The following is a 19,183-nucleotide window of genomic DNA, read 5'->3' on the forward strand; positions in this document are numbered from 1 at the left end:
CGGCTGCTGCGTGCCGAGCGACGGAGGGGGAAACACGCGGAACGTCCTCCTCGCAAGCACGGTGCGAACACGCAGGGCGCGTCCGGACGGAGCCGGGCACCGCCGGGTACACGGTGGAGCTGGGCCGGGAACGGCCACACAGCGCACGGAGCAGCGAGGAAACACCCGCCGCTGAGACACGGGGAGATTTCCGACCCGACGGCGGGGAAAGGCAGCGCCGGGCGCGCGGTGCTCGGTCTGAAGCCGCCTGCAGCCCCTGCAGCAGAGGTGGCTGCCTGCCTGCGAGCGGCTGCACAGATGCACATCCGCCTGTGCGACATTACACGCCCGGTTATCTCGCACAAATGCGATTACCGGCGGGTTTCTGTGCTGCCTGGAAGGGGCAACGTCACCCGTGGATCCACACGGCCCGGGCTTCCCCACGACAGCGCTCAGCCCTCTCTCAGTGCTGTCACTCGGGCCTGGTTCATCGCCCCGCTCCCATCCCCCGGTGCGCTTCAGATGAAGCCCCGCAGCCTCCTTGGCACGGCAGTTCAGCTTCCCTGGGAGCGTCCCCGAGGTCCGCGTCACCTTCTGCCTGCAGTGCCCGGATCGCCCAGGGGTGGGCTGGCGGCACGGACCGCTCGGCAGCATCTTAAAGCGTTGCAGAGCTAAAGGGGATCCAGGGACAAGCAATGCATCGCAGCTGCCGGGAAGCAGCGGCCCTAACTGACAAGATACGTCTCTCCCTCCTGCCCGGCGTGACCGCAAGTCAGCGGCCACGACCGGAGACAGAGCCTCGGTTACCGACTTGGCTCGGGGCGAGGAATGACACAGCAAGAAAGCCACCGCGGCATGCAGAGAGGACCCTCAGCAAAGACCCCGGCAAGGAGCCCGGCACGGAGCTCCCGGATCGGGCGCAGCGCCGTCCCGCCCCCCCGCACAGCGCTGCCCGCACCGGGGCGGCCCCGCGGGAACCGCAGCGCGGGGGGCGGTCGGGGACGCGGCGGCAGCGCCCCCTGGCGGCGAGTAGCGGCGGAGGACCCCCGCGGGGGACGCGCATTCCGGCCGCCCCCGCCGCGCCCGTCCTCAGCCAGGGCGTTGTTGTGAGCAAACGAGCGACGCGAGCGCCTAACGCACAGCTCGGCAAAGCAAACTTTGGCTGCCACAGCCGAGTGACAGCAGAGGCACGGGAGGCAAGTGAAAGCTCGCTGCTCCTAAAGGGAAAAACAGAAAGAATCGGTAATTCCCCTTTGAAGGCGTTTTCCCCCAGGTGCACCCAAAGCAATGCCTGGGGAAAACATCTGAGGCCGGAGCAGACAAAAGGGACGACGAATAGATGTGCCTTTGCTCGCCCCAGGCTTCTCTCAGCACCCAGCCTTGGTGGGAGGCCTGGGCAGCGGGCAGGGCGACCTGAAAAGCTGAGAGCTGCTTCTCTCCATCTCAGCCCAATGCAGAGAGGACAGAGGACCTCCACCTGTTCGCCACCTCTCCTTCTCCCCTTCCCCTTTGCTCCCAGGCTTCTGACATCACAGCTCCTCACATCTCTCTGCACACACATAAGTGGCTGAGTGAGACTGGGAAATGGCAGTGGGAGGCCTGGCACTGTGGGCTCCGTGCTCAGCTCTGCTTTTAATTAACACTCCCAGTCTCCCCTTTTCTATCATTACAGCCACACCAGCAGAGACAGGAGGGGAAGGAACTGTTCCAGGTTACAACCTGTGCTGGGCATTTCCAACAAATATGCCACCCCTTCCTTCTGCTGTCACATTCATTCTTCCAATGGCAGGAGCCGTTGGCTCTCCCAAGACGATGACCCTTGCTCAAAGGGAAAGATGCAACAAGAAAAACACACACCTAGGAAGCCCAGAGTCTCCTTTCCAAACTAGTGTTCCCTGGGCCAAAGACCAAGAGTGCTTGCTGTCAAGGTCACGGTTTGGCTCAGATCAGTCCATGCAAAGAGGTGGCTGTTTTCTTAAGGAGCTTGAGCAGGTCCCTGGTGAGGTGCTGTTGAGTAACTCGCTTAGGCAAAGAGCTTGAGCCATACAGAGTGGAAAGCAGCAGCCAGGAGAAGAGGGAGCTAAAGGTGGGGCACAGGAGACACCGGGCTGCAGGGCCACAGCCTTGTCCTGTTGCACTTTCACTGACGAGAACACTTGGGATCCAGGGATGTGTTCATTCCCATTGCCTCTCTAGAACACCGTCCCCAAGCTCAGACCTCCACAAGACCCCTGTGGGCAAGGCTCTCATTACACTTATGAATATGATTAATTAGGTCCAATTAACTACACTGGAATTAACGATGTGATTCACAGTTAGCTGGAGCTCTTTGTGAAAGGTTTCCCCGGTGGCCCATTCCAGTCCCAGACCAACCCCCCATTGAGGCCCAGGGGATGGAAGAGCACACATCACCTGGCATGAAGGAAACGAGCCTGGGCAGGGAGAGCAGGGAGATCACAGCAGCCCCAGCACTAAATCTGCAGACCTGGCATGTGGAGGCTTGGACTCATCCGCTGCTCCCCAGGAGAGGAGAAGGAAGAGATGAGATTTCAGCTGCAGAGGTAGTCCAGCCTAAAAACATCTCTGTTCTCCTGATGCTGCCTCGGTCCTGCCCTCCAATCTTTCTCTGTGCGGATTCCTGGCCACCATGTCTCAGTTCCCGCAGACGCTGGCACAGATCCTATCCCACAGTCCTGCAGGTCCCTGCCATGCCTCCGTCTCTCCCAGGCTGCACGGTGAGTCCTCAATCCCACTTCTGTTTCGATGGTACCACAAGCTGTTGCTCAAGGAAAGGGGAAAAAAGCCAACCAGGCAAGGCCCCAGATCTGTGCCCAGCCTTGTGGCCAACGGGGAAGAATGGGCTCCCTCATTACGTGCTCATTAGAGTCTGAGCAGTGCTGCAGCCAGCAGCAGGCAGCTGTGGGAAGCCTGTGCTCCCTCTTGCGCTCCTGCAGCTGCCCAGGCACAGTGTGCCATCGGCCAGATGGATCTGGAAAGGATCAGGAGCATCCAGCTTGGCGTCTATACTCCTTTCAAAGGAGGATTCCAGGCTGTTGTGTTCATGCTAACTTATTAACCACCCCCTATCCAACAGGCCAAGGCCGTTCAGTCACTGCTGCCGGAAGAAACAGGGGAGCACGAAGACAGCACGTGAAGGGATGCATTCAGCCTCAGTCTCCAGCTCAGAGTTCTCATGCTGGGGTTGAGACCTGCTCTTGCTGACTGGATGGGTCTTGCAGCTCCCTCCACACCCTGTAGGATTTTCTTGGCACTGCTGCCCAGAGAGCTGTGGGTGCCCCATCCCTGCAGGCACTCCAGGCCTGGTGGGATGGGGCCCTGGGCAGCCTGAGCTGGTGGGGGGCAGCCCTGCCCACGGCCGGGGTGGCACTGGGTGGGCTTTGAGCTCCCCCTCCAACCTGGGCCATTCTATGAGTCTGTGATTTCTATGCTGCAGTTACAAAGCCAAAATGCCACCTGTGCTGAAGTACCAGAGGAGAATTTAATCAGGTTAAACAGTTCCCCACATGAAAATACACTGCTGACAAACCACCTTCTTGCAAAGACAAAGCGCTGACACAATTCAGGATCACAAAGGCACCAAGGCTCGGGATGTCTTACAACATCAGATGCACTCCTAATGCACACACGGCACGACGCAGCTCTCCAAGCCTTCTCCCTTCACTGTTACTCCCTTGGCCGCGCCAAGATGATCACTGCAGCTCAGAATTCATGCTGGCCTTCTGCGATGCGCACAAAGCCTTGGTGCCGCTGGAGTTCTGGCACAGCAGATGAGTTTAACTCCCACTGCAGCAGCCTGGTCTCTGGTGACAACGGCAGCAAGAGCTCAGGGCTACCGGCGTCGGAGCTCGGGGGGGAGCTTCTGCTGCCCAGCAGGGCGGGGGGCTTCCTGCCACCTCGGCAGGGACACAGAAATGGGAGCCCCCAGGGCAGCTTGCACGGCAGGGGCAGCCGCCAGCGGGACGGACCCGAGCCTGCCGCCTGCAAAGCAACGCCGGCAGCATCTGCAGGGAGCAAAGGGTTAAACCATTTAGCGAGGCCACCGGTGTAATAAATGCAGCAATCAGCACGGCCGGCGCCTCCCACTGCGACCCGGGGCCTGGGCTGGCTGGGGAGCCGGGAAGGTGGCAGGGAGCGGGGTGGGTGGGGAGGACTCTTATCCTGATATGGCTCCTTCCTTCCAAGTGAGGGTTTGGAAAAACTGAGCAGGCAGGGTTGGCTCTGAAATCACAGCGCCTCAGTGACACAAAGCCAGCCAGATTCCCCCCGCGAGGCAGAGGGAGGCCGGCAGCCGGGTGGGCCGAGGCTCTGGGCTCGGGGTGCCGAGGGCGGCGGGATGAACCCGCGGGGCGAGGAGGAACGCGGCTCCCCCCGCAGCACCGAGATTTCCGTGTGACATTCCTGGCTGGCTCGCAGGCACCGGCAGGCCCTGCGCGGGCTGCGGGGGATCTCGGGGTTGTACAAACAGAGGCGGCTCCGGCGCTGTCTGCCTGCCCGCGATCGCATTCCTGAGCTCCGCTCCGCCGCCCGCAGGTGCCCGCCGCTCCCCGGCAGCGCTCCATCAGCGTGCACGCGGGGGCTGTCCGGACAGACGAACGTCCTGCCACAAGTAGCAGGCGGTGCGCGGGGCTGCGGGTACCCGCCCCGAAGTTACAGCACAGCGCGTTGTAGCGGGAAGCGAGGCGTAGGAACGGGTTTTGTTGTCCCTGTTGCTGCAGTCTCGTGGCGAAGCAGAAGCGGGCACGGAGCAATCCCTCCCCGTGGTTATTTACTCAGTCCCTCCATCTCCCGAGGAACGCTGGGAGCTCTGTCGCTGCGGATACGTGAGCCCTTTGTCAGCGAGCCGTGGAGCAGAGATCAGGATTGCTCTGCGAGGCCACAAACCCGACACAAATACAATTTTATTCAATATCTCTATTAGCGTTTGGGGTCGCTGCTCCTTCAGCTCATCCATATCCCAGGCCCCCGAGACATGCATCCCTGATGGTGCTTCCGTGAGATGCTCAGCACCTCAACCGGCTGCTAGCAGGACTCTGGGAATTGGTGCAAGGGAAAGGTCCTCCTGCCCAGCCACCTGTCAGCTGCTTCTCAATCCGTGTTCCTCCCACGTTCCCAGCTCCCCCAACCTTGCTCCATGCTCTCCCACAGACGTGTGGGCACCACCGTACCCCACAGCAGCATCTCTGCAGTGCAGCAGCTCAGTGCTGGATGCACGCCGTCTTCCCAGCACGCAGCATCACAGAAGCAGAGCTCACAGCCATTGTGCTTTTCCGGCAATAGTAAGGTTTTGGGGGGGCGTCCCACGGCACAGGCAGGATGAGAAAGATGAGCCAGCAGCGCCCAGGCTGACCCCTGGAGGATCAGGCAGCTCGCAGCAGGAGCAGAGGCACCGCAGACCTTTGCCCCAGGCCCCCGGCAGCCCGGGCTCGTCGCCCAAAGGCGCGGCATCAGCGCGTCTGGCAACAGCAGCTCTCCACAATATCGGTATTATGAAACGTTCACCTTATTAACCGCCACTCGCACGGCTACACAGAACTGCACACAAGCGGCCGGCTCCTCCGGCCTCAGGAATACGTGCGTATCCCTCCGTTTCGTTGGCAGAAACACAAAAAGAAAGAAAGATTCCCTTCTTCGCAAAGAAACCCGCTCTGCGCGCAAGGCTTCTGAGGCAGCCTAACACCGGACTCCCACTCTCTGGGCCGGCCCGGGATTCTGACATTTCCCGTGCCCCCGGGGCAGCTTCTCAGGGTGGAGCCGCTCACGGTGCGGGACGCCGGGGGACACCGAGCCGCCCCCGAACCGCGCGGGGCCCCGCAAAGCGCCGGCTGAGCGCAGGGGAGGCGCCGCGGCGGCTGAGGGCCCGAGCGGCTGTTATGGCGCCCCCTTGCGGCCGCGGGCGCCCCGGGCGGTGGCTCCGCGAGAGCGGATAACGGCGTGGGGGGGTCGGGGGGGATCTGAGCGAAGAGAAGGAGGAACTGTGGCTGAAAAAATGCCGAGAGGAGATTTTACATCCAGCCACGCAATGAAAGAAGTGAATGGCTGCGGCGTCCTCGCTCCTGCCAAGCAAACACCCCCTTCCAGGAGCAGCAACTGGTGCTGGAACCACTGAATCACCCCTTCCTGCGTGCCCTGCTTTAATATCTGCCTAACAGGTACCTTACAGCAGTTCACAGCTGTGCACACTCAGAACTGATCATTAAAAATCCTCTCTCAGGTGGAAGGCAGTGCAGGAGGGCTGAGCATCTGGCAGCAGGTACGCAGGAGCACTGAAGGCTGAGGTGCTTTGCCAGGACAAAAACCGAGGCAGGGTCTGTTTAGATGGGAAAAGTCAGGGCCAGAGGCAGTGGAGCACAGCCCTGCTGCTTGCTCTCTCTCTTCCTCTCACAGTTTAAGGAGAGATGTTGCATTGGAAGCACTAAGGCACATCACGCAGCTGCGTGAGGAGCAAGAAAACCAGAGAAGCCAACAAGTGTTAATTCATTAAGATGGGGTATCTCAGCCGCTTGCAACTTTCTGTGCGTGCTCTTGAAAAGGCCCTCAAAGCAAGCCCTTCCTCCTTGGGCAGAGCAAGAGGTAGCATACAGGCAGCGCAGGAGACTTGAGCAGCTTCTCCTCCCTTTTTTTCTCTCACCCATACATCAGTGCCACACCAGTGACCGAGCTGCAGGCCACACGAGCACCATTACTTCCTCCAGCTCCTTCAGGCCTTGCCATAATTCCCTGTTCTTCCTTCTGACTGCTGCCTTCCTGCTGGTTACCAGAATCCTTATGGGTTTCCCCACCCCCTGACAGCTCTGTGCCCAAGGTGGAAAAGGGGAAAGGGAAAAAGGAGTTTTTCCAGAAGCCAATGAAACGCAACTGTGAACATAGTTCCCATGGTAACAGCCGGATCCAGAGGAAGAAAAGGGAATGCAAATTGGATTACAGAAGGGATGAACAGAGAGGGATGAACCACGTGCATCAAGCAGGCCAAATAGCACCTGTGTGTGTATCTGACAGGTACCCGGTTCCCTCTCCAGCTTCGTGCCTGCGTGCACTGCAGAGTCCTGTCCTCAGGTCCCCTCTGCACAAAAGGGCTCACAAGAGGAAGAAGGAGCTGGATTCCTACTAAGAGACTCCATTGAGGAGCACAGTTCTGGACATTAATTGAGATAAAGCTGCTCCCCTTTTCGGGGATGTCAATCTGAGTGGGAGGCATTTGGTACAGCCGATACATTTTTCCTCATACACAGCTCTTCCATATGAGGTTGTCCTGCTCAGAACTGACAGTGCATCTGTTGAGATTGGCTCTTAGAAACCAAATGTTCTTGAAAATATAAAGGGCTCTTCCCTCACATGTAAAGTTGTTTAAGTATTTTTTGCTTTAAAACAACAACAGAAAACCACCCTGCATTTCTGTCCCACCTCCCATAGCCGCTACCAAGGGCTGAGAGCAAGCACTGGTCTGCTTCAGCAGGAAGACCCCGTGTCCAGGGGCAGGCCTGCTTCCTCCTCAGAGATTGCCCTGGGATCAGCACGGACTGCAAACTCTGGAAGAGGACATCCCATCTGTTCCACATAGGAGCCACACAGCTCTGCAGCCCCTGACTGCCTTGCTATGCAAGGCACAGAAGTTGCAGTTATCCAGCATGGCCTGCAGCACGAGCTGCTCTTTCTTTGCAGGGAATCGGCCACACTGGTGGCGAAGCACAGCGACGGCGGGTTGCAGCACTCCTGTGAGCGTTGCTTGCCTCATTAGCATTCAGCACATGGCTCAAGCAGCTTTTACATTACTCCTTCCTGACTCTGGGACCTTATGCGTGAGTCATAGGTTTGCACATTTGCTTTTCCTAATCTCTGAAAGCCCCCAGCACATGGCAAATGCTGTTCTGAACAGTTCCTTTCCTTTCTGCACGTGCACAACCTTCTCACTTTTGCTGAGAAGCAGTCATCCCCTGCCCCCTGTGCTCACATGGCCCACCACCTTCTCACTGAGACCTCACATTGTGAGCGGGTATTGAGCCCACTTACACCAAAGAAACAAAAGCAAAAGGCTGTGAGCACTGCTCCTTTTTTCTGTTTCCCAATCACAGTTGAAAAAAAAGAGCTTTTGCTTTGCACCTTTCTCTCCACTTCAAACCACAGCAATCTCTGCGAGGCACACGATGCAAAGAAGAGATATGAGGACTAGAAGTGTGGCCCCAGTCCATGAGACATGGAGTGCACTACCCAGGCACGCAGCTAAGCAGGGTGTGCACACCTCTGCCAGGAAGAAGACCCAACAGCTCTCAGCAGAGCTCCTTGCATGGGCAGCCAGCATGCCACAAGCACTGCCAGCTTCTCCTGGTTGCTTGCAGAAACCTCTATTTCTCCTTATATTCCAATAATGCAAGAAAACCAAGTCACTGTCTGAGCAACACTGCCAGTAAATGCTAGAGAAGGGTGATGATGTCCCTTTAAATGTTACTAAAGTGTTGTCAATGGATCTGCCATGGTAGAAGAGTTAATCCCCCCCAGCCCCTCTCAGCCACTGTGATGGGATAATTAGATGCGAGGGCTCAGCACAGATGATGCTCCAGTTGCTTAGCAACTAATGGTTTCCATGGAAATGGCAAAGCACAGCCTTCAGAGCGGTAAGTGAGCAGTGCAGCAGGGCAGGGAAAGATGCCTGAAACTCCTGCACTGATCCTCTCCTCCAGAATCACTCAGAGGCCTTGAGGTATTAGGGGAACGGGAGGGGGGTGCCTTAAAGATACAACATTCCTCTTGCAAGCTGCAGGAAAAAGGTGATTTATTTGGGGTTTTTTAGATGAAACGTGTAGTGACATGGTCCTCCTGACTCTGAACTGACAAGAACAGCGAGGCTGAATTACACAGAGCTGCCTTATGCCCGAACACAGACTGTCAGCATCCCGCTGCTGCCAGGCACAACAGCCATGGGCTGCATCTCTTCCAACCCAGCACTGCACGTGTTGGCAGCACGGCTCACTGCTGTGCTGTGGCATGGCCACAGCTTCAGCTGAACAGAGACAACCTTGGCTGCCAAGCTGCTCTCCATCATATTTGAAAAGTCATGGCTGTCAGACAAAGTCTCTCGGGATGGGAAAAGGGGAAACATCTCTCCTGTTTCTAAGAAAGGAAGAAAGGAAGACCTGGGAACTACAGGCCAGGGAGCCTCACTTCTGTGCCTGGGAAGATTGTGGAGCAGATTCTCCTTGAAGAGATGTTAAGGAACATTAGGATAATGGGATGAGACAGCCAGCACGGCTTCACCAAGGGCAGAGCGTCCTGACCCATGCAGTGGCCTTCTGTGATGGAGTGGTGGGCAAAGGAAGGGCAACTGATGCCACCTGCCTGGAGTTGTGCCTTTGGAGGAAGAGATGTCTGTGGGGAGACCTCATTGCAACCTTCTTATGGCTGCAGATTTCCAAACATCTCAGCCCCAGTGGTACCACAGGCAGCACACCAACGAACAGTGACAGATCATCTTAAGCGAGATCACACGGCACGTGCGGGACAACCAGGGGATCGGGCATAGCCAGAATGGATTCATGAAAGGCAGATCCTGCCTGACCAACCTCATCTCCTTCTATGATTGAGTCACCCACCTGGTCGATGAGGGAAAGGCTGTAGATGTAGCCTACATTTCAGCAAAGCCTTTGACACTGTCTCCAGTAGTATTGCCATGGAGAAGCTGCAGCCTGTGGCTTGGAGAAGTGCGCTCTTTGCTGGGTAAAGAACTGCTCCTCTGTCCTCACTCCTGTCCCTGCCTGCAGTGCACACTGCTGACTTCAGTAAGGCCTTTGACGTTGTCTCCGTGTAATAAAACTTAGAAAATATGGGATAGATGAGCAGACAGCGAGGTGAGCTGGGGACTGGGGACTGGCAGAGCTCAGAGGCCTGTGACCAGCAGCACAAAAAAGGTCCTGAGTGTCCTGGTTGGCCATGAGCAGCAGTGTGCCCTAGTGGCCAAGAGGGCCGGTGGTATCCTGGGTGCATTGCACAAAGCATAACCAGTGGGATGAGGAAGGTGATCCTCCCCTCTGCTCTGCCTCTTTGAAGCCACATCTGGAGCCCTGTGCCCAGTTCAAAGAAGACAGAGATCTCCTAGAAAGAGTGCAGCAGAGGGCCACAAAGATGACGAAGGGCCTGGAGCATCTCCTGTGTGAGGGAAGGCTGAGAGCCCTGGGATTCAGTCTGGGGGAGAGAGGGCTGAGAGGGCATCTCAGCACTGTTTGTAGATATCTACAGGGAGTCAAGTCGTTGGGGCTGGGCTTTTTTTGCTCGTGTTCAGCAATAGGTCAGTACTCGTGGTCAGTAATAGGACACGGGGCAACAGGCAGAAACTGGAGCACAGGGAGTTCCATATGAACAGAAGGAGGGATTTCTTCGCTGTGGGAGTGACAGAACACTGCAACAGGCTGCCCGGAGAGGTGGAACAGTCTCCTCTGGAGATACTCAAGACCCATCCAGACGCCCACCTGAGCAACCTGCCATAGGGAACTGTTTTAGCAGGGGGGTGGACTCGATGGTTTCCAGAGGCCTGGCAGTGTCCGCAGCTCCAGCCATGAAGGCTGTGACAACCACTGGTACCGCTCTGCTCCCCAGTGCCCACAGCCCAGGTGTCCCCAGGCCCAGCCTGCCCCCCACCGCCCTGATCTGAGGCCCGGCACGCACCGAAACAGCCACCGAACATTTCAAACTCCGTCCCCCATTGCTTTCAAACGAGGAAATCAAAGCGGAGCGCTGCGCTTTGTTCTGTGGGGGAGCGGAGATGGAGGTGAGCAGCAGCACAGCCCAGCACTGCTTCAATCGGCCCCAGCCCTGCTTTGAAGCGGAGCAGAAATCTGAGAGGAGGGGCAGGGATCCGAGTTCTGCTCTTTCACTGCAGCTTCACAGAACTGAGAGATGTGGGGGGTATGAGCGAGCCTCGCCCGTGCCGGAGAATACACCTCTGCGCAGGCAGAGCACAGAGCCAGAGTGTGATGAGAGCAGGAGCAATGCTGAGCAGCCAAACCTTCACAGCCTCTTCTTTTTCCCACAGTTCAGCCCCACATGCTGCCCTCTGCTTTAGAGCCACACAGGATGAAGGGCAGCACGCTGTGTCCACATGCAAGGCGATTTTCTGTTAGGAAGACTGAAATTAGGCACGGGCTGCCCAGAGAGGCGGTGGTGCCCCGTCCCTGCAGACAGCCAAGGTCAGGCTGGACGGGGCTGTGAGCACTGCTGAGCTGTGGGTGTCCCTGTGCGCTGCAGGGAGCGGCACCAGGCGGCCTTCCAGCTCCTTCCCACTCCCATGGTCGTACAACTCTCTACCGCCAGGGGGAGCCCTAAAGCGATGGGAGGAGCCTCGCTAAGCCCCGCGGACGCGACTGTGGGCGGGGTTGAACCGAGGCTCCTCCCGCAGCGCTCAGCGGCCATGGCGGTGTATCGCTGCTCGCTGTGCCGCCGCACGTTCTTCACCGGCCGCCGCCATCTGTACAGCACCGCGCACCGGCGGCGGCTGCAGGAGGCGCTGGGCCGCTTGGAGGAGGAGGTGGCGGCGGCGCGGGCGGCGCTGGACGGCGCTGCGGTGCGGCTCTACGACCCGGCGGAGCACGAGCGGCGCGTGTGGTGTCTGTGCTGCGGACGAGGCGTGCGGAGGGACGGGAGGAGCGGAGCGTTGGCTCTGCCCCACGCCGGGCTCCTGCAGCACCTGGCCGGGTAGGAGCAGGCGGTGGGCTCGATGCCAGTCGTGACCGCGGTGCCGGCCGTGACCGCCGTCCCTCCGCGCTCCTTCCGTCCCAGGGCTGAACACCGACAGGAGACGGTGCGGTTCTGGAGGGAAAACCGCGCGGATGCGGCGCTGCGGGAGCGGTTCGTGGTGCCGGCTGAGGAATACGAGCGGTTCGCGGCGGCGTTGCGGAAGGCGGTGGGAGCGCACGAGGAGCGTGAGGAGGAAAACATCCGGCAGGTGAGGGATGCGGAACCCCCGCAAACAGCCCTCCCGTCCTCTGCTCGTTAAGGGACCGCCCCTCAGCGCCGCTCTGTCCCCGCAGATGGCGGCCCGCATCCGGGAGGCGGAACGGAGGCAGCGGGACACCGTGCGGGCGGCCCTCGAGGTTGGTGCCGCGGAGCTGAGCCGTATCCAGCGCTGCTGTGCCGAGCGACGGGGGTTGGACGGGACGGGAAGGGAGGGAGGGGTTGGCGGGCATCGCTGAGTACCAGAAATCTCGTTGCTTTTTCCTGAATCGAACTCAGCCTCCAACAGAGACAGAGCGTTGTGTTGGACCTCCCGGCTGCAGCTCCGCCGTGGGATCTGCCCGGTAAGAGCCGTTTCCCTGCCCCAATCCCGGGCCTAAGCATCCTCCGTTCATTCACATCTTTAACCAACTTTTACCTGAAGTACGGCAGGCAACAAATGCCCAGGCAAATTGTTCTCCCCTCCACAAAGAAGTATGTAATCAGCAACCATCATAAAAATGCACTGTGTGTACTCATTGTGGCCTTCCAGTACAGTATATAAGTATATACAGTATATACTTCCAGGCAGTATATAAACAGGAGGGAGAATTTTACATGGGGATGTAAACTTTACATGTACACTATTTACATGGGGATGGTTTTAAATTAAGACGGGAGGTTTAGGTTGGATATCAGGAGGAAGTTTTTCACACACAGGGTGGTGAGGCACTGGCACAGGTTGCCCAAGGAGGCTGTGGATGCCCCATCCCTGCAGGCATTCGAGGCCAGGCTGGATGTGGCTCTGGGCAGCCTGGGCTGCTGGTTGGCGACCTGCACACAGCAGGGGGTTGGAACTGGATGAGCGCTGTGCTCCTTTGCAACCCAGGCCATTCTGTGATACACCAAGACCAATTCTTTTTTTCTTATCCCAAAACTCACTGAACACCACTTTAATGCTGTTTCAGGCTCATCTCTCAGCCTGTTTTGTGGTTCCTGTGTTCCAGGGACATCTCTGGTTGTGCTGAGCTGCCCGGCCCAAGTGCGATGCAAACAGGACCAGATTTAAGCTGGATGGAATCAGGCCAGGCTTTGACCTTCATTGGCCACCAGGTGGGAGCACAATGTTGTTAATGAATTCAATTTAAGTAGCTACAAGTTACATGTTACAAAACAAAACGAGGGGTTACAGTCACCCCAGTGAACCTCGTGCTGAAAAAGGCATCTTTGCAGTCAGGCCATGAGCTGAGATTTACACTGGGTCGCACTTACATTGAAGCAAACTTTGTTTAAAATGCGTTTTAAGAGAGCTCTCCTTAGACAGAGGAGAATAGTTGCCCTTTCTGTAGCAGAACTGGAAGGGGATTTCTCAGATGTTCCTTGTGTGCAGCACTTGCGGCGTCACCCCCTGGTCACAGAGGCACTTAAAAGCATCACTTGTTAATTACTGTTTTATCTTCCCCTTAACAGGAAACAGAAGGGAAAGGAAATGTTCATACAGGTAATCTTGCTTGCTTCTCAGCTACTTTTCCAGCTACCCCAAAAACACGGGTTGCAAGAGGGGTAACTTACAGCAGTTTTGTAATGGTTATAGCATACCCAAAGGTGCTGACTCTTGTGCTACAATATTGATGTGCTAATAATAATAATAATAATATAGAAGACTTTCATATTGTGCTGCTGCTGTGCAAAGTATCTGGCTTTAGGTGTGATTTGGCCTTGGCCTTAACCAAGGCAGGCCAGAAGCCTTTTTTTGCAAGCCTTATTTACAGAACATAAACTTCACTTTTTCTTTACTGCTTACTTTACAAGGTGCAGGTACAGGGGAAGAGGGAATATTCCCTCTCTCAGGCTGAGCCGTTAATTTTACTGCAGTGATTGAATGCATTTTCCCTGTGTCTTCCAGGAGCAAAACCTCCCTGGCTAACAGATGAAGATGAGGAGGATGGAAGCAAACAACAAATTGGACCTTCATATGAGGAATTTCTCAAGCAAAGTAAGCAGCTTATATACATTTACCTTTAAATACACTCCAGTACTGCAGTGAAGAATCAAAAGGAATTTGACTGAAAAATTCTTCCCAAATTGCCTTTTAGAGGAGAAGCAGAAGCTCAAAAAGCTCCCAGCAGAGCGTGTTGGTGCCAATTTTGACCATACCTCCCAGACGGGGGACAGCTGGCTTCCTTCCTTCGGCCGGGTTTGGAATCATGGCAGGAGGTGGCAGTCCAGGTGAGCCTGAATAGCACAGGACTGATGCTGAGTTGAGCGTGAGCAGAGGACACCGTGAGCAAGCTGAGTGGTGCAGCGGACACAACAGCAGGAAGGGAACCATCCAGAGGGACCTGGACGGGCTCAGAAAGTGGGCATGTGAGAACCTGATGAGGTTCAGCAAGGCCAGGTGCTGCTCCTGCCAACAAGAAGGCTGACAGTCCCCTGGGCTGCAGCAACAGAGGGGTGGAAGCAGGGAGAGGAGACCGAGGGAGATGTGCCCCTCTGCTCTGCCCCTGGCAGGCCCCACCTGCAGTGCTCTGTGCCTTCCAACCCCATCAGCCATTCTTTGATGGCTGTCAAGCAGCTGAAGCACGGTTCACTGAAATAACTGAACAAATTGAGGGGAGCTCCTGCTCCACATGTAGCACTATTCTATGACATGAGGCAGTTTTCATTACCTCTTTATAAAGGTTATTGAATGCTGACATCTGTGCTCTCTTTCAGACATCAGTTTAGAGCTGAATCAGGAGGAAAGAAGAAAAAAAGGTGATCAGAAGAACACAGAACCCAGGCTCTGACCTCTGTGAAAAGGTGGACTGGAGATAGCTGTACTTTCTGTCAGTGTCAAGGTTTTCAGTACTCATGTATGTATGTATGTACACATCTAGACGCATTCAGTCTCTTGAAAGGTCTTATTAGTATGGAAGTGATGAGTTGAGCACCATTACTGAAAGCTACATGGGAAGGGGAAGCTGCAGCAGATTCCATGTACTATGGATCCAGGCATTGATTTCTGAAGTCACAGACAACACAAAGCCAGATCCTGCCAGCAGGTTTAGTCCCTTGCCCAGACAGTGCCTTTGCAGGCAGAAATTCCACCTTACACAGCATGTCTTGCCCCCTGTGCTACGTTGCATTTCAGCATAGTATCTCCTTAAATAAACTTATTCAAAAATCCAGTTCTGCCTCCCATGAAGGGTAACTAATTAACTTTCAGCAGGAGAAAGGAAGGCTCACATTTTTTTTGTATCCCTCTAAATAATGCTCTTTCGCTTTAAGTCTGTTATCTCCATTTACCCTGCCCTGATCAATCTTGTTTCCTTGTGAAGAAACAAAGGGGCATGGCTGGTTAGAAGAAGTTGGAACAAACAATCAAAATCTCCTACCCTATGCAAGGAAGAGGCTTCTGTTTTCCTCTTACATTCAGTTTTAGTGTCTCACATTAACCATAGCAGCTACTGCTGTTAAGCATTCTTTTATTGTGGGAAACTTTATGCTGCATTTGCAGTGCTTTATAAAACCCAAAAAAGAGAAAACCTGTCAAGAAGTGGCTGATGTAACAAGCTAAACCCCAATTTATACCAGAATCTACCCTCAGTAACACATGAATAATGAAACATACACATTTTTGAAAAAGAAGGGAAGTAATTATTTCAATAATTTTATTGTATGCATTTGTATAAGACGTTGCTGAGGAGGTCGCTGGAGAACCTGCAAAGCAAGAAGTCCCAAATCAGACCAGCAGCTCAAAGCAAATTACTGGGAGTCTCTGCTTAAACAAGGGCAATCAGTGACAGCATGCTTTGGCAGCAAGGATGCATGATCTACAGCCCACAGTGGTGGGAGAGATGCTGCTGCCTTCCCCATCCAAAGGGCAATGCAGACAAAACAGCAAATTCTTCTAATCCCGAGGGCTGATGTTTCCAGAAATTCCACGTTAAGAGTGCAAGTAACAGCCTCTGAACAGACTGGAGAAGTGACCAACCCCGAGCAACATGGAATCACTCATCACATGCTTCCTGCTGCTGCGTGCAGCTGTTTGCTAGCCTTGGATGTGGTGAAACCCAGTACACAAACACTGCTGTCTCACCTTCCTACGCGTCCTCCCCTGCAGCAGGGGCATCTCCACCTTTTGTGTTTCTGGTGTAGATCACTTGGGCTCGGTGCTTCGACACCAGTTTGATCAAACCTGTGAAAGAGGTGGTTTGAGTGCACATCTACTGCATGATACCAAGGATATTGTGCTGTCATTTTAATGCAGTGAGCCAAAAGATGTCCAACAGCAAATACCCCTAGGGTTCATGATACTTAACGTTACAGATTAAAGACTGTTTCCACGGAAAGAATGGAATCGGTGTTAGCAGGGATAATGACTGAGCACACACACACACGGAGGCTTTTGTTCAAGACCAGGAGTGGCTGTGTTACAACCTATTTTAACAGCATTTTCTTAGCACAGCATTACTACTAAATGCATCTGAGCCTTCGAAATACAGATGAAGGCAGCAACTTTTGAAAACATGCTGAATTGTGTACTTCAGGTGCAGCACATAATGGTGTAAAGTAGTGGTGAAAATCCTCAATTCCAGCAGCCTGGTGTTCTTCCAGAGTTTTGAAGGCTTACCTTTACCGAGCAGTTCCTGCAGAGCAGCCCTGGCCAGAGAGCCTCGAATCTTCAGTCTCTCTGAGACCACCGCTGGCGTGATGAGTTTGTAGTTGGGCACCTCTTTGCACAGCTTGTCGTAGGTGGCCTTGTCAAACAGCACAAGGTTGTTCAACTTGTCTCTCACTTTCCCCTTGGACCACTTCTACTCAAAAAGGGAGAAACCAACCGTTAATCCATCTTCTAAGCAATCTCTAAAGACTGGCCTCGGTCTTTCTGCACGTCCTACGCACCACCCTCAGCTGGTTCCGTCTCGCCCCTCAAACAGAACAAACGAGGCACACAGGAGCAAAGCGCGGGGTTACTCAGACTGAACTCTGCGCTCTGCGATTCTCCGCTCATACAGCGGCTCCCACAGCACGACGGCACCCACAGCGCGCAGCCAGAGCCCGGCTCGGGCGGTGTGTGGGTAAGGCCGGCGGCCCCGCTCTCCCCCGCAGGCTCCCACCTTTTTCTTGGCCTTTCCGCCCGACTTGTTGACCGGATCCTTGTCCTTCTTGGCGGACTTGCCGGCGTCCTTCTTCTTCTTATCGTCTTTGGGCGGCTGCGAGACGGAAGAAGGGACGGAACGATGAGGGAAGGCGCCGGCGCCCCGCCGCTCGCTCCGACCCCCCGCCGCCCGCACCCGGCCCCGCGCTCACCATGCTGCGGCTCCTGCTGCTCCCAAGATGTCCGCCGAGAAAGGAAGCTCCGCACGCGCGGCAGCCGGAAGACCCCGCGGGGGAGGGCGGGTGCCGTGACGTCACTTCCGCCGGCAAACTCGACAACGCCACTTCCGCGGGCGGGCGGCGCCATGGCGATCTTCAGCGTGTACGTGGTGAACAAGGCGGGCGGCCTCATCTACCAGCTGGATCACTACGCGCCGCGCAGCGACACCGAGAAGACGTTCAGCTTCCCGCTGGACCTGGTCCTGCGCCCGCGCGACGAACGCGTCGTTGTGGCCTTCGGGCAGCGCGACGGCATCCGCGGTGCGCGCCGGGCGGGGGGGGCGCCGGGCCGCGCCGGGCCCCGCTGACGCCGCGCTGTCCCCGCAGTTGGCCACGCCGTGCTCGCCATCAACGGCGCCGAGGTCAACGGGCGCCTGACGGCCGACGGCAAGGATGTGCTGGAGTTCCTGAGCAACCCTGCCAACTACCCCGTGTCCATCCGCTTCGGCCGCCACCGCCTCTCCTCCAACGAGAAGCTGATGTTGGCCTCCATGTTCCACTCGTGAGCTGGGGGCGGCGGGCGGCGGGGCCGGGGTGGGGAGGGGGATGGGGGCGGCGGGGCCGGGGACTCAGGGCCGTTTCCTTGCAGGCTGTTCGCTATCGGCTCGCAGCTCTCCCCGGAGGTGGGCAGCTCGGGCATCGAGATGCTGGAGACCGACACTTTCAAGCTGCACTGCTTCCAGACGCTGACAGGTACTGCCCGGCCTGCTCTGCTCTGCAGGGCTGCCAGGGGCTCAGCTCTCCTCATGCTCCTCTTTGTGGTTCCAGGGATTAAATTTGTGGTGCTCGCTGACCCCAGACAGGCAGGGATAGATGCTCTGCTCCGTAAGATCTATGAGATTTACTCTGATTTTGCCCTGAAGAATCCTTTCTACTCTCTGGAGATGCCCATCAGGTAAGGGAGAAGCCTACTAGTAAGAAAGCAGCCTCAGCCCTGCTTTGCTTTGTGCCTGTGCAGTAACAAGTGCTGGCACAGCCCAGATACGGAGATGATAGAAGAGGGAAAACAGTGACTGCTGCAGGTATGCAGGGGAGTTGGTCCACATGACCTTTAGAAGTCCCTTCCAACTCATAACATTTCTGATTCTACATGGCAGTGCTTCTTCCAGTGCTGCACTATTAAAGAAATGGGAGTTGCTTCTCCTTGGTGTGATCCCTGCAGTCCTAACATACTGTTAAAGCCCCTATGAGAAGCTTTCTTCTTAGCTGACAGCCAGTCCAAGGTTGACAGCAGATTGCTCTCAAGTTACAGAATCTCTCCTCGAAGGATGCACAGCCAGGCACTGTAGAGGTGCTGTCTGCCTTGGCCTTTCTATAAGTAAAGCCATCCATCCTCTTCTGATTTTCTCAATTTCAGATGTGAATTGTTTGATCAGAACTTGAAGCTTGCTTTGGAAGCAGCTGAGAAAGCTGGACCATTCGGACCTGGATCATAGAAAATGAGTTGCCTATTGCGTGGTCTCCTCTCCATGGAGAGCAGGGCCTTTTTCTTCCCTGGCAGCTGTGTCCCAGAGCTCTCTTCACCACAGCAGAGACCTCATAGTCTGAAAACATGTTTCCTATCTCCCAGGATACTGCGTTCTGCTCTTCTCATGTAAAATTGACCTTAAACAGATTTATTACTGCTCTTTACTTCTGGGCTACAGAAGCTTTTTCTGGTGTTGTAGCTCCTAGACCTGTGAGTGAACAGTGGAAGACACAGCGTAGCTCTACTGCAGTTGTTTCCTTTCACGACTGTATATAAGAATTTTTTCTGTATAGCTCTAATTTATAATTTTACAAAGGGTTTCTGTGTAGAAATAATAAACATTCCTTAGAGAGGTGGATGTCGTTTTCTGTCTTGTTTTCTCTTGGGAAGGCCTATTTACACCAATACCACCTCATGAGGAAAAGGGGTTTTGGACAG

The 19,183-nt window shown here is 55.5% G+C and overlaps 3 protein-coding genes across 3 annotated transcripts; 2 read left to right on the plus strand and 1 right to left on the minus strand.

Annotated features, from left to right (window-relative positions):
* Positions 1–11,395: 11,395 nt before the first annotated feature.
* On the plus strand, positions 11,396–15,086 carry CENATAC (centrosomal AT-AC splicing factor). The gene is made up of 9 exons (XM_042832024.1): positions 11,396–11,679; positions 11,764–11,929; positions 12,015–12,077; positions 12,217–12,281; positions 12,924–13,029; positions 13,387–13,417; positions 13,823–13,912; positions 14,013–14,145; positions 14,632–15,086. Exons 1-9 carry the CDS (start codon positions 11,396–11,398, stop codon positions 14,675–14,677), a joined length of 984 nt encoding a protein of 327 aa, XP_042687958.1. The 3' UTR covers positions 14,678–15,086.
* Positions 15,087–15,552: 466 nt separating this feature from the next.
* Positions 15,553–17,287, minus strand: RPS25 (ribosomal protein S25). The gene is made up of 5 exons (XM_042832038.1): positions 17,212–17,287; positions 17,019–17,114; positions 16,532–16,715; positions 15,998–16,096; positions 15,553–15,618 (listed from the first exon to the last, which is right to left on the minus strand). Exons 1-4 carry the CDS (start codon positions 17,212–17,214, stop codon positions 16,002–16,004), a joined length of 378 nt encoding a protein of 125 aa, XP_042687972.1. The 5' UTR covers positions 17,215–17,287; the 3' UTR covers positions 15,553–15,618; positions 15,998–16,001.
* A 43-nt stretch (positions 17,288–17,330) lies between these two features.
* TRAPPC4 (trafficking protein particle complex subunit 4) lies at positions 17,331–19,101 on the plus strand. The gene is made up of 5 exons (XM_042832106.1): positions 17,331–17,538; positions 17,605–17,779; positions 17,867–17,970; positions 18,046–18,172; positions 18,635–19,101. The coding sequence occupies exons 1-5, from the start codon at positions 17,364–17,366 to the stop codon at positions 18,711–18,713; spliced, it is 660 nt and encodes a 219-aa protein (XP_042688040.1). The 5' UTR covers positions 17,331–17,363; the 3' UTR covers positions 18,714–19,101.
* The last annotated feature ends 82 nt before the right edge of the window (positions 19,102–19,183 follow it).

This window comes from Centrocercus urophasianus, unplaced genomic scaffold, assembly GCF_019232065.1.
Source record: "Centrocercus urophasianus isolate 14NV4802_14NV808 unplaced genomic scaffold, USGS_Curo_1.0 seq_37, whole genome shotgun sequence".
NCBI classification, from domain to species: Eukaryota; Metazoa; Chordata; class Aves; order Galliformes; family Phasianidae; genus Centrocercus; species Centrocercus urophasianus.

Bases quoted from the DNA above. Each gene is read 5' to 3' on its own strand.
- RPS25 (XM_042832038.1), bottom strand. The intron at 16,716-17,018 runs GTGGGAGCCTGC...CTTTTTGAGTAG, and splicing joins GCGGAAAGGCCAAGAAAAAG to AAGTGGTCCAAGGGGAAAGT. The intron at 16,097-16,531 runs GTAAGCCTTCAA...CCTCTTTCACAG, and splicing joins GCAGGAACTGCTCGGTAAAG to GTTTGATCAAACTGGTGTCG.
- TRAPPC4 (XM_042832106.1), top strand. From the start codon at position 17,364: ATGGCGATCTTCAGCGTGTACGTGGTGAACAAGGCGGGCGGCCTCATC. The intron at 17,539-17,604 runs GTGCGCGCCGGG...CTGTCCCCGCAG, and splicing joins GCAGCGCGACGGCATCCGCG to TTGGCCACGCCGTGCTCGCC. The intron at 17,971-18,045 runs GTACTGCCCGGC...TTGTGGTTCCAG, and splicing joins CTGCTTCCAGACGCTGACAG to GGATTAAATTTGTGGTGCTC.
- CENATAC (XM_042832024.1), top strand. From the start codon at position 11,396: ATGGCGGTGTATCGCTGCTCGCTGTGCCGCCGCACGTTCTTCACCGGC. The intron at 11,930-12,014 runs GTGAGGGATGCG...CTGTCCCCGCAG, and splicing joins AGGAGGAAAACATCCGGCAG to ATGGCGGCCCGCATCCGGGA. The intron at 13,030-13,386 runs GTGGGAGCACAA...TCCCCTTAACAG, and splicing joins TGACCTTCATTGGCCACCAG to GAAACAGAAGGGAAAGGAAA.